The sequence below is a fragment of the Monodelphis domestica genome, chromosome 1 (genome assembly GCF_027887165.1).
Source record: "Monodelphis domestica isolate mMonDom1 chromosome 1, mMonDom1.pri, whole genome shotgun sequence".
In the NCBI taxonomy this organism is placed as follows: Eukaryota; Metazoa; Chordata; class Mammalia; order Didelphimorphia; family Didelphidae; genus Monodelphis; species Monodelphis domestica.
The window spans coordinates 149,675,584-149,690,227 of NC_077227.1; the positions used below are offsets into that span (position 1 = coordinate 149,675,584).

Below are 14,644 nucleotides of genomic sequence, written 5' to 3' on the forward strand. Positions count from 1 at the left end.
ATAGCTACAATAGCACCTTTAACCCTTTTCTATGACCCTCACCTTTTATAAAAAAGTAACAAAAACAAATGGGGTTTATAAGGTCATATCAAGTAAGAACATATTTTATTTTTTGGATAGATCTCTAGCATTCGTTTTAGTTTCTTAAAGTATGATTCTCACTTTAAACTTTCCAAAGCTTTCAAACATCAAAAAAATTTATAACATTGATATTTAAAATAAAGATGATAAAATACAAGCAAGACCCCTGAGTACTTCTTTCAGAGAGAGCAGTTTCCAAAATAATCTAATGTATATTTCATGATATATACACAAATAGCAGCACATTTCTTTTAAACAACTTGAAAGAACAAAATGTTTTCTGGTCCACACCAACTCTATTCCCACTTTCCCACCCGGCAAGAAGTAAGCATACTTTTCTAACCAAAATTGCTTAAAAGAAAATTTGATTTTATGCATAAAACTGAAAGTCATTTTTTTCAAAAATATATTTATGTATAATATACATATTTTAAAATATATTTTTAACTTTGACAATTTACCAGATACCTATTAGCTTGGCCCTAGTATCTTTTGAAAAATGGCAAAAATTAGAAATTATAAACTGAAAGGAAAGAATTATCAAAAATTACATGTGCGTATACACACAGATACACACACACACAATATGCTAAGAAGACTCAAAAGAAATTTGGATGCACACAGAGATGCCTAACATGACACACTGCCACAAAGTGATCACTCAAAATTAATTTTATATCATTTTACGGATATGTGGTCCTAGCTTTCCAGTATATGTGACCAATTCCAAGCCAAAGCACGCCATCTAAGTCTTTATGCAATCCCTCTGATCCACTCACTAAAGATGCAAGTCATGAACTGTTACTCTTCCTAGTAGACTGCCAGTGTGCTCATATTACAAAGCAACAAGAAATATGAAAACAGAGTTTGAGAGCTCAGCTGACAAACCTTAAAGACAGAAAATAAGCACTCTGACTCTGACATTCCTGCTTTATAGTTTCTAAGTAAAATTTGGAGGCAATTCTGGTTACTGGGAGCCTAATTCTAATGCAGGATTTCCACAATGATGAACTGTACACAAAATATCTATCTATGCACTGTACCATTTCTAATAATTAACACTGTAAGAATTCCTATTCTGAATTGCAAAATAAACTTCCTGCTAAACAACCTTTAATTATTAGATTCCTTTGAATCCAAACAGCCTCTATTCTGAGGAGATCGATAATGATTTCTTTTGGCTGTTTTTCCCTTATGATGGTTCAATGTGATCTGCAAGGAATTACAACTGTCACCACATTTTCATGGAGAGATATGATGGGAAGCAATGGCTGGTTTTATTTAATCAATGGCAGAGTTAAGGCTAACATAAGGGAATTTCAGACCATAGGTCTTACTAGGAGACCACCTTTGATCCAAATGTAAATATCTTAATCCACTCAACTGCCATGTAAATCAGTGGGATTCCTGAACCCAACAAGCTAAATAAGCTACTAATAAGGTGGGGCTCAGGCTTTTTAACTGTCTTGATCAACTGGGAATGGACTCATGTCACTTAGTATTTGCTCCCATAAAAAATCAGGTGTAAGAGTGGTGAAAGAGAAGTTTTTTAACAAGGAGGAAAACCCTAGACAGTTGTCTCTAGGATTCTTCACCACAGCTTCAAGGACAACTCAGAAAAGAGCTGCTATTTGAGGCAACTTCATTATAAAATCATTTTTAATAAGCAATCTTAACAAAGAGAGGGAATACTCTTGTGGAGAAGCCCCCAAGGGACCTAGAGGCTGCCCAGTTAAGTTATTAGGAAGTTTCACACAAGGGACCAAACAGCTATTTCATTGGCCTCAGGGGACAGAGTTTAGTTTTCACCTGTTCTCTAGAGGCATTGGTGTTATCGTGTCTGCTAACAGCAGATACTGGTAACAATCAATTATCCCCACGTCCCAACTTGGTGAGGGAATGAATTTTCAGTTTCGTTGACACAGAAAGACGGTGAAAGAGAGACAGATAAATTAGCTCAATGTGCTTCATTATGCTGAAGACTTACAAATGCACAATGTAATGAAAATTCCTAACATGCACCTTGGTTTTCTTTAAATGACACCATATAACCCCATTATAGGTACTTATGGAATACAAACAGATAAAAAGAAGAAACCTAATTGGCCTTTTATTACATCACACAGATGTATCTGGGGAAAAATTCTTTGTGCTGGCAAATCATTACAACTATACTCTCTGCTTCAATGAGGTTTGAGCACGTTTTTAAACTAGGGCTCAAGCTCCTATCAAGCTTGAGGACCTCTAGGACCTCTAGGACCAAGATGGCTTGAACGACTGAAACCTCATCGTGATATCTGGCAAATTAGCAGAATAAGTTAAAGCAAAGTAGACCTTCAGATATGTGATTCAAAGTGAATTATAGACTCTCTCCTTGTGCTTCCTTCTCCATCTTCAAGTTCCCACCTTAAAGTTTTGGCAATATAAGCTTTTTCAAATATAAATTTTACCTCTGCCCAGATAGAAAAGCCACACATGCTTTTATTCATTCTTTTTAATAATCAGGGCAACTTTCCCTTGTCAGTCATATTGTAGGTCTTTACTGCTTTTATAAATACTGTACTGTATTTCTTCTTTTTCTGTCTTTTCCTCTTTCTTTTTCTCCTTCCTTCCTCCCTCCCTTCTCTCTCTCCCTTTCTTTTATTCTTTCTTTCCCTCTTTTTTATTCTTTTCTCTCTCTCTCTCTCTCTCCCACAGAAATCTTTGACTGATATTACTACAAAAGAATTTGTCTTGAACGTGAAAATGGAACTAAAATCCAGTATTCTGATACTATCCAAAGCATAGATGAGCTAAATTATGCTAACTAAAATACACACACACACACACACACACACATGTGTATATATTGAAACGCCTCATGTGATAGTGCCCCAGATTTATTGTTCTGGGGTGGAATCAGTGCTTTTCCCAGAATCATGTAACTTGAATTCAAATTCCATTCTGACTCTTGCCAGCAAGGTGATCCTAGGTAAGTCAATTTTCTCATCTGTAACAAGGGGATGGTAATCATTGTCTTATTTACATCACTGAATTGTTGAGATGAATGAATTTTATGAACCTCAAGGCACTATATAAATCATCTTATTCCATTTAGTACTTGGGCAGTACACCACTTGACTCTTCTTCAATAAAGTTAAAAACTCACTTCTTAAAAAAAAAATTCAGATCAAGAACACATGTGACACCCAGTGGAATCATGTGTCGGCTATGGGGGTTGGGGGGGAGGAAAAGAAAATGATCTTTGTCTTTAATGAATAATGCTTGGAAATGATCAAATAAAATATTATTTTAAAAAAATTCAGGATACACAGGCAGAAGACTTATATATCATCTATATACCTTTGGCTTCCCTCGTTTCTGGTAACTGTATAGTACTGGTGATAATTCAGTCCTTCTGCTTTCTGAGAATCAGGCAGTCTAAGCACAGAAAGGCTCATCCCAACTTGATTATAAGTTTGATCGGCCATTTTACTTATAAATTTGACCATGGTAACGTAAACAAAGAATAATACAAAATAGCTACCAGGAAACTATTTTATCCTGGAAACCTGGCTTTACTTTTTGTGTCAAGATAACAAGACATTATTTTAGGGGAAACTTAGTCACCTCCTAATGTAGGACTCAGGATAAGCATTTGCAAAAAAAAAGTCCACTATGAAGACAATTGCATTTTATATGCAGGCATCTGATGCCAAGGATGAAGAGCTAGAGAAAGCCTCCAAAGAGAAAGCCCTCCACATTCAATCAGAATCCACTTTGATGCTCCCTGACTTCCAAGGAAAGGTGGAGAATGGAAAAAATAAAAATATTGGAAAGCCCAATTCAGGAATGAGTTGTGCTTTCATATACCGGGGGCTTAATAAATATTTACTGAATGGAATAAACCACAGCACACCTAAAACAAAGCTGTAATAATACTGTAATTAATACTGTAATATTTGAATGGATAAATCTGAAATCTCCCTCCTTGGGGGCAGGTTAGGGGAGAGGGTGGTACTCTTTCCACCAGAACACATTAAAATTCCTTCACACCTTCTTATCCTTGGCTTTTGTCTATTTCATTTTGTAATTTCTCCCCAGAGAAACCACCCAAAGCAATGGATGACAACTTCCTGCATGGCAACCTATGACATAGATTAGATCTCAATGCAGATGATTTTTTTCTTCAGGCATTCCTTAGTATTTAATTTCTTATTTTGTTGTTACTTTCTTTCCCTGTCTCTTTGAAAGCTTTTACATTATTTGTTATTCTTTTTTTTTTTAAGTTACCTGAGTCTACTACCTTTTAATATTAATTATAGTTATATACAAATTAGCAATGTGTTTAGAGACTGAAAAAAGATTCACTTAGGATCCCATCATGAAGCAGTTTGGGGGTCAAGGGGAGTAGTTTGTATGGTACATAAGGATCCCAACAATATGTCCCCATGTTACCTTTCTAAGCTTCTCTCTCACTCACCTTCAAGCATCCTATGGCAGTGCCAAACTGGACTGTCTGGCGTTCCCTGGATTTCACTTATGCTCTCCCACCTGTGTCTCTTTATTCACACAATTCCTTTTATGTGAAGTGTTCCTATGCATTGCTTTTGAATGCCTGGAAATTCTCTCCATCCTTCAAGGCTCAGCTCATACCTCACTCACTCCATGAAGTGAGACTGTTGCTCCCAACCAGAAATAATCTCTCCTCTGTATCCTCAATACACTTTAATCTGTCTCGTTTCTAAGGTACTGACCTCTTTCTACATTGTGTGAAAATTAACTGAGTGCACTTCATGTCTCTAACTAAATCAAAAGGTCCTCGATGGCAGGGATCATGTCATTCTTGCACCTCTAATGCATCCTAGCACAGAGCTTTTCATAGAGAAAGTACGTGATCAAGGGATGTTTGTTAGGCTGAACTGAACATTTCCATGTTTGGCTGAGAAAGATGCATTATTAGCAATATCTTCTGAATCAACATTTTCAAGGGTGAAGAACCTTTTTTTGAATGTCTAAATGTTCACAGACTTGACTGGAACTGTGTTACTAATCCCTGTTATTTGAGAAAAAAAGAACTGTATATATGATGACTTGCAACAACTTTGTGTAGATCCCTCCTACCATCAGCACCCCAGCTCAAAATTCACAAATTCTGTGAATTCCTTTTAACATGCATATCATGATTGGTTTAGCAGAACATCCAAAATCTTGGCACAGTCTAGTATAATAGTGTATTTTATTTTGGCATTTATTTCGTGATGTATGACAACATTTAAATTATGGTGCTTCTTGTGAGAATTAAACTCGGTCTTTAAAATGATGAATATTTAAATGTGGGAACATTTTTTAGGTGAGGATATTGCATAGCTTTAAAGAGCCTTGTTGAAGTGAGGTTTTATGTATAAACGGAGGAAAAGAAATTACTTTTATTTCCATTTGTTTCACTGTTAAAAATTCTTGTTGATCAAATGCATATTATGATTACCTTTACTAATATCTTCTGAAACCTGAATCTAGTGCCTCTTCAATATAGTGCTTATGGCTGTTCTACAGACTGAAGACCTCTGATTTCAGAAAGAGTTTAGTATTAGCAAAAGCAATTTAGATTTCTTTGTTTTTGTCTCATAAGTGTTTTTCAATGTTCAACTCAAACATTAATAGAGCAAATCGATCTCCAAAACAGGAATAATTATGTCCTTTAGAGGTGTGTTGTTGGATTTTTTTTTTTTTGCAATTCCAACAGAGGGTTTTTCTGAATTATTAGTATTAGTGATTCAGAATCCTTTTTGACCTACCATACAAAATAGGTATCTTGATCCAGGTAATTCATAAATTTAAGAGTCTGCTAACACTGCCAAATTGACTTTCCATAAATGCAAATCTAAACATGTCATTCCCCTACTCAATAAACTCTGGTGGCTCCCTATTGTCTTTAGGATAGAACATAAACTCTTTTGTTTAATTTTTAAAGCCTTTCACAATCTGGCCCCAGTCTATCTCTCTAGCCTTATTGAACATTACTATCTTTCCAACACTCTGAGATCTAACTGGACTGGCTTTCTCTTTCTTTCTCACACAGAGGACTCTATCTCCCTCTGTGCCTTTGAACTAGCTACCCCTTTCGGACTTGTAAGCTACTTGCTCCTTACCTCCACCTCCTAAAATCCTTCTCTTACTTCAAGAGGTAACTCCAATGTTGCCTACATTCTCTGCTTCTCTGCCTCAATGGAGAATTAATATATGCTTGTTAGTTGATTAGTACAGATACAAGTATAACAAATAAACAAGATGCTTTGAATATCTACTAATTACTTAGAAGTGGAAAAAAAATCAAATTCCATTACCTGCAACCTAAGAGGTTGGTTTTAGGGGAGAGGTAGGGGAAGGAGAGGCATGTGTTTTGAAAGCACAAGACACATTCTGAGCTATGAGGAAATATAACAAAGATTTTGTCTTTCTGCATCTCCTGTAAAACATATGCATTGAAGGTGTCTTTTTAACTTGTGAGAACATTCAGTCTTAGAAGGAATAGTACAAATGCATTCCATAAATTTCGGTCCTAATATGCTAAGACTTAGAGATTCAAAATCCACCCCAATCCAGGAAGCATTTGTTAAGAGTAGGGCAATGGGCTAGATATGAGGAAACAAAGACAAAATGAAAAATAGATCCTGCCCTCAAGGGGTCCTTAACCTCTTTTGCAGGTTGGACTACTCTGGCAGTCTGGAAAAGTCTATGGATCCCTTTTCTGAATAATCTTTTAAAATGCTTAAAATAAAATGCATGGGACTACAAAGGAAACTAATTATATTGAAATGAAGTTATCAAAACATTAAAAAAAAGTTTTATGGATCCAGGGTAAAAATCCCTTCTAGGGTAGATGGCTCAGTGGATTGAGAGCCAGGTGTAGAGAAAGGGAGGACCTGGGTTCAAATTTAACTTCAGATACTTCCTAGCTGTGTGACCTTGGGTAAGTCACTTAACCTCCATTGCTTAGCCCTTACGACTCTTCTGCCTTGGAACCAATGCACAATATTGATTCTAAGATGGAAGGTGAGCATTAAAAAAAAAAAAAGAATCTTTTGCTGGCGTTAACTTACATTCTAGTAGAAGCTTTATTTGATCATTGGTCCTACTGTAGGATAGTTTGCTAGATCAGGCAACTATTTTTCAATCAGCATATATAGCTCAACCTTTGTGTGGTTTGTCTTGAACATAGCTAGTAAGACTTTGGAGAGCAAGAACATGGCTATTTAGAAGGTATCCAGAAGCAGAAAGCAAATAAGCCTTATTTTTTTTTTCAGTCTCTGGATTTTAAAACATTACCATAACCAGTATTACCTCACACTTGAATTATTGCAGAAGTCTCCATAGAGGTCTCATTGAACACAATACCCTCTTGCCTAAACTTTCACTAGAAATTGCATTCCATTACTGTCAAAATTCTCTTATTTAAAGACTACTTTCAGTACCTCTTCTCTTAGTTTTTAATTTAATAATAATGGGGTTATATTTTGGATAATATCTTACATTCTAATACTGCTTTGCAGTTTTCCAAGCACTTTCACCTACATTTCAGTTTTTTTGTCCAAGCCCTGCAAGGTGGTCAGAAAAGGTATTATTATTTCTACTTTATAGATGATGAAACTGAAATTCAATAAGATTAATTGAATTACTCGAGGTCACACGGCTAGTTGAATAATGGCGTTGGCACTATTAGTACAAAGGTCTTAAAATCTTTGTTTAGTCCTTTTCCTATAATAAAACATTGCCTCTTATGTGTACATGTTCCCTCTCCACCTAGAGTCAAAGACCTTTATAGAAATGTATGAGCCTTATAATTTCTTCTATATCCTCTGTGTTTTGTAGCCCAGAGCTAGGCACATGGTAGGTACCCAGTAAATACTTCGAGGGACCAGGGTCTGCTGGCACAAGAGTTTTGTCATTTCTTTTCGACTTTATTCAACATTTACATAGAGCCCACTGACAACACATTCAAAGACATTTTGTCTGGAATACATCTCTTAGAGTGGCAGTAAGAAATATTTTGAAAGAAAGCTTTCCAGGCTAAGAAATGACTCCTCCAGCTGGCCCATGTGTACTTGGTTAACCTCTTCCCAGGAATGTTTGCCAATGTGTAGACATGACCTTGTTGAAGTCCTCCTCCTACAAGAGAGAACTTCAACGTGGCTTCTAACTCACTCTTGCTCCAATGAAATGAAGGGGAAGCAAGAAATTAAAAGTGTGAGTCATTGAGTGAGTCAGATTTGTTGTCATGACAATCTTGTCAGGCCATAACCAAGTACCTCCCATTGGTTTTGCCAAGAAGGGTTCTTGAGTTTTCCTGGCTGAGAAAAATAATAAAGATGAGCAGTAAACCTGGAATTACTAACAGAGTCTACATTTTTAAAAAATGGTCTGAAGAAAAAGAAAACCAGAAAATAATTTCCCCCTACCCAAGCCCCAGTTTGAGGGCTCCTTTAAATAAATAGCAACAATTGTGATAACTTGTGATATCAATAAATACCTCAGGAACCCTCACTAAGGCCTCCAAACTAATTTTCTCTTAAGTCAAAACGCAAAACCAAATCTCTAGAGGTGAAAGGTGAATACATTAACCTATAAACTACTGCAAAAACCAGTTTTTCATAGATGTAAAACAAAAGGTTATTTCGTTTTAACCTTTCAGAAAAAGTCCTGATTTGTGCTAAATGGTTTTTATTGTAGAAAATTAAAATATCTTTATAAATGATATAGTTATTTCATATGATCTTTTAAGTATGAACCTACTTTCAAGGGTATAGATACATGTCCCTATTAATGCTATATTATATATATATATATATATATATAATTAAAAATTATCCCAGGAAAGCAAGTAGGCTTGAATACTTGGCAAAAATGCTTTTGGAAAATTTTTTATGGAAAAATTGGTATTTCTAAAATATTTTTAAGAAACATATTCATCTGTTTTTAATGAAAAAAAAAATGTAGCTTCATCAAGGCTGAAATATCTGCCCCCCAGAGGAAGAGGAGACAATTGGATATTTTACTGGTAGTTCAAAAAGTAACTTGTTCTCTCTGCATTTTTTAGAAGCAAGGGAGCAGACACAGGAAGGAAAGAAGGGAAAAAAGGAGGAAGCAGCAAAGATTTGTTAGGCCTGGAAATTGTCTAGTGGTCTCTAACATCACGGGAATTCATCCCACATGATTTGTGGAGGTTATTCAACTTTGAATAAATCTTAAGGTTTGGTTTCTATGATGTTGGGAACATTTAGGATAATCAATGACATTTTTCATCTAGACACTGGTCATCTCATATTATCTTAGAGAATTTAGAAGAACACATGTGGATGTTGATTACTAAGTCAGGAATAAACGACCAATTATCATTAGCACATAGCAAAGAGACAACAGTTATTTCCAAGAAAAAGGCACAGAAACACAATGTCACTCCAATAGGAAAAGAAGAACAAATGTGAAACACCAGGACAAATGTGACGATGCCCATCAAATTTCACATGCAAAAAAAATATATATATATATCACCATGAGGATGATATTTAAGCTCCAACATCATGACGCAAAAACCATCTTCACACCACAAGTCAAAACTCCCTTTTATGTTCACTCACCAAAACCAATAGTAACACTTCCAACCAACATCACAGACTAGAATTTCACAGTGTAATTAACGACTTTCCACTCCTAGGAGATTTAAGGACCTTTGTTTTCACAACTGGGCAGCCAAAATTTTAAGAAAAGAGAGAGAGAGAGAGAAGAAAATGTGCAAGAGCAACAATAAGAAACACTTCCCTTCTCCCCTCCCCCAAAAGAAAGTCAACATCCCCAAATCTAACAAATGACTCATGATTTCATCCTCATGTACCCCTTTTCAGAGTTCAGATTGTGTTCATAGACTGATTAAATGGTAAACGAGTCGAGTTTTCTTACATGGAGTTTTTAGGCTTATCTCAACTAACTCAAAATTTTATTTAAAAGTAATACTCATGCTTCTTGGATAACAAGGTGTCCTAAAATATTATCAGGTGTCAAAACCATTCAGAATCACTCTGCAATTCTTGCACCTCTGGCTGGTATCCTTGTGAGTTGACACTTTGGTCTGATAATATATTCTACAACTGTACATTTTAATTTGTAAGTTATACAGTCTCTGTGCAATGAAGGTTAGGAAACCCAGTTTGAAATGGGTAATGTAAGATGACTTCAGCTGTTGATTATAAGGCAGGCAAGGTTTGTCCATGTTTTCCAGAACTTTGGCTAAAAATGGAAGCCTTGAGACAGAACAAAATGTATTCACCTTCCTTTACCGATAGGGAAACTTTCTGAAGAAGAGATGTCAGGATAATTTAAGAGAACCTGAAATTTAACATCTTAAGAAAACTTATAGACAAGTTGGAGCAGTTCAGGTCTCAAGGAAATATCAAGTGATGCTAAAGAAGAGTTCCTCTGGGGGATGTTTATTAGAAAAAGAACTGATTCATTTTTTCTTCCTCACAAAGTCAGAGCCCTACAGAGATGCTAAGATCAGAAATAGGATGGGTTGTCTACTGTGCAGAATGACAAATACAATCTCTATGGTCAATAGCACAGAAGTAGCTTTTGCAGAGATTCACAACTTGGAAAACTTGATTTATACTTGACATGTGTGAAATGTTGTGTCAACTATCTGTCCAGATCAGGTCATTCCTGGGTGCTTGGGATGGATATTTAATTCTTTAGATCATCCCCTTCCCTCAAGAAAAAATACCAACTGGTTCCTAAATATGAATGTCATTTTCCATCTTCTTTCTTGCTTGAATTACATACAAAAGTACTTGTTGATAACCCTGTCAAAGTTATATTATGTTTACACCCAAGGACCTTTGTGCTGCTTTTCACAGTTTAAAAGTTATATGTAATTCACAGACACTGGCCATGTGCCTTGCTGTGCCTGCCTTTCTTTGTCCTAACGGAATCCTTTAAGGCCTTGGCAACAAATGGCATTCCCTGTTGCTAGGGCACTACAGTTTGCATCACTTGCCACCACTGTTATGCTTTAATATTAGAATTAACAATGTAGTCTTTTTTTCTGAAATAGGCACAAGATAGCAGTTGGATCAAATCATTATTGATAATTATATTACTTTATTGTCCACCTTCCATGGACAGAATAGGTTATTGCCTAACATCTTCAGAATTCTGACTTTCAGTTGGAAAAAAGTTGTTATAAGCTGAATGGTGCCTTAATGTCCAGTGGAATTGAACTGGATCTTTATTGACAAAAGAAGAACCAAGACATGGTGCAACTAGACAAAAAGTCTGGTGATTTCTGCTTACTGCATGGTGGACAGGAGTCCATGTCCCAAAATGCTATCAAAGTCAGCACAATCACCAGCCCTGTTCAGGAGAGGCCCAGGACTGAGCCGGCATAAAGACTGAATTACTTACCACCTCTAGAATGGGTAGTCCCTCCAGGCCAGGGACGAGCTCATGGGCAAGGCTGTGCAAGGAAGCTCTCTGTACCATGCCTGCCCTGCGGATATACAGAGGACTTCAGTCTCCTGTACTGTCAATCTCTCAGTCATTATGAGCTCAAATATGCACCAACAACAGCAGCAACAACAAAACAGCCCCCCTGAGAAACTAAGGACCGCTCTCTATGCTGATACAGGGGTAGCCAACAGGAACTGTGTGTACATTGAGGGACAGAATCAACCCATTATTCGAATGTAGCCTGTCTGAATAATCTTTCCTCAAGCAAGACTTCCATTAAAGCCCCATAAAGAGTGGTGCAGAAAGGGACTGCAGGATTACTCTCTAAATCATAAAGATCCTGATGTCCATCAGTAGTCTATTTTTCTATTTCAAATCTCAAATGGCAGGCAACTTCAGATCTAAGGAGTTTTACCCCCCCTACAAATAGAGACAGACAGACAGACAAACCCATGAGCAGATTTTTCAAGTAAGCTTTCAACAAAACTGAGGCAGGAGCTAAAGCTGCATAGGTGTACTATTGACTTAAAAAAAAGGATTTTTTAAAAAAAGTACCATACATTAGGAATTTAAAAAGTGAAATTGGGAAGATTCTTTAACTCTTTGCCTTAGCAAAGAGCCATTGAGACCTCTACAATTGTCCTAGTTAAAAAAAAAAAAAAAGATATCCAGAGAAATCTTAGATGTACCACAGTCCATCTTTCTGACCTAAAACAGTCATCACATTCTAGTGACACTGGTCATTCAAGGTCTAAATGACACACTGGTCAAATCCAATGTAACAGTCTGACTACCTGATGTCAATGACATGTTAGCTTCCTTTTGCTGTTCAGTGGACATAATGACAACACAGCTCAGACTGCCAACCACCACATCTTATGTTAGCACAACATTTTAAACTTCTGTTGTAATAAGAATGAAGGTTCTTTCTGAAGAACCTTGACCTTCAAAAGTAGGAATCCAACATATATGGATATATAAAAAAAAAAATATATATATATATATATATGTATCCAGTCAGCACACATTTCCACATCAAACGAGCAATGCCATTTACCAGGACCTTCTTGAGGCTAGGTTTGCAGCCACACTGTAACTCCTGTATCCCCAGACAATGTTTCTTCCCCACAGACACAAATATGAAACAGTTTAATCTGCAGACTAGTAATAAATGGAAAGGAGACTGAAATGGTAAAGAAATCACAGTGATTTCCCTTGGAAAACATACCAACCATTTCTAAAAAGGACACAGAATAAGGGAGATTGCCAAGTAATCAATCCTCCCTGCTAAATGTCAAGATTGCCTGACAAGTAATGGGTCAAAACACTAGAATACATCAGAACATGCATACATCGTCTTCTATCTTCAACACATACTTGGATACAGACTTATGGAGCTGTGCCACTTCTATCCCCTGCAGTTTGAAAAATATGAACCCCCTATGACCATCACAGATGAAATGTTAGTTAATGCTTGAAGAGTGCCATCAGCCAGACATAATTCCAACTCCTCAGAACACTTTGGATAAAAATATGTTACTTACATGTATGTGTCTTCTTTGTTACCGAAATACCTGGAAGGGAAGAAATAATACTAAGTGTGAGTATTTATATTTTATTTTTATATTGTTTTACACAAAGATGTTCCTGTAAACTACAAAGATTGTTGCTTTTTCTTTGACTTTGAAACTGGGTGAAACCCTTCCATAAATACTGCATCATTAGAATCTTATTTCAGAGGAATAATTAATATTGCCTTCTTCTACTTCCATGTCTTTTTGTGATATTAATTAGCATATATTTTTCTTTTCTTCATTAGATGAAGAGAGTACTAAAAGGAAATCAAACTCTGCATAAGTGAAAAACCAAGAATGGTTGCCAAGAACCCATGATAAAATGTTTCTCCTGTCTCTACACAGAGAGGCTGGGGACTGTGGAGTCAGAGTATTCCATACATTGTCAGAAATGGTAGAGCAATTATCTTTTTTGCACAACTATTTTCCTTTATTATAAAGAAGGGATAAGTCCAGGAGGTGGGGGTGGGTATCCATAAATGACTATAATATGGTGGGGGCAACTAGGTGGCTCAGTAGACTGAGAGAGTCATGCCTAGAGATGGGAGGTCTTAGGTTCAAATTTGGCCTCAGATAATATTTCCTAGCTGTTTGATTCTGAGCAAGACACTTAAACCCTTAGCCCTTACCAAATTCATCTTTAAAATGCATCTATGGGGATTTGCAGTTTCCACTGAATTTTCATACATGGTAATGTCTCTTTGTAACAGATGCCTATTTTTTTAGTTGAAAAGAAAAAGGATTAATGGTAGGACAGGTAGAAGGTTGCTTTCCCCCCTTTAATTACAAACGTTCCTTCACTTATTTACCAAAGCATGTCATCCTATTGAGATAAGATTAACTAACAAAGCATTTAACCTGCTGTGATGTTTTCTTTTGCTTTTCAGTGGAAAGATTTCATGACTATTATTTTTGGGAAAGGAGCAGAAGAATGGCTCATAAAACATATATGTTTTATTTGTTTGAGGCAATAAGTAAATAAATACCATTTATATGAAACATGGGCAGAAGTGAATGTCACCTTATTCAAATGAAAATTCAGAAGAATTCAGAAGACCACATCTGCCATAATGTTTCAGAAGTGATGAAAGAAGGCAAGAGTCAAAAGAAAGATACTATATTGGATATGGAGGTGACCAAAGAATTCATTCCCTAATGGCCAACCTATAGCTGATAAACTTTACATACAAGGTAGGACTTTTCCTTCAATAGCAGATAGTGTCTATCACTAGAAACCTTTTAGTTTTGGAAGAGCTGAGGCCCTGACATTCATAGTCTTTGGGAACTTGAAGTCATTTCAATATTTAGGTCCCCCCAATATTTTATTTATTTCCACATTTTTCATGTTTATAAGTGAATAATCTTATAAAAACCAACACCCCAAAACATATACCTAAATAAACAAGTGAAAAATCATATGCTTTCATCTGCATTCTGACTTCAACAGTTCTTCTTCTTTTTTTTTTTTTTAAGTAAAACCCTTACCTTCTGTCTTGAAGGCAGAATAGTAG

The 14,644-nt window shown here is 36.2% G+C and overlaps 1 protein-coding gene across 4 annotated transcripts in view; it reads right to left on the reverse strand.

The window, feature by feature from the left end:
* RORA (RAR related orphan receptor A) overlaps nucleotides 1-14,644 on the reverse strand; it is an 898,340-nt gene that overhangs the window by 199,708 nt on the left and 683,988 nt on the right. For all 4 annotated transcript variants that reach the window (XM_056820205.1, XM_007479516.3, XM_056820207.1 and 1 more), the window contains one exon: nucleotides 13,104-13,133. In XM_056820205.1, coding sequence (XP_056676183.1) covers nucleotides 13,104-13,133 — 30 coding nt within the window. The remainder of the gene's footprint in view (nucleotides 1-13,103; nucleotides 13,134-14,644) is intronic.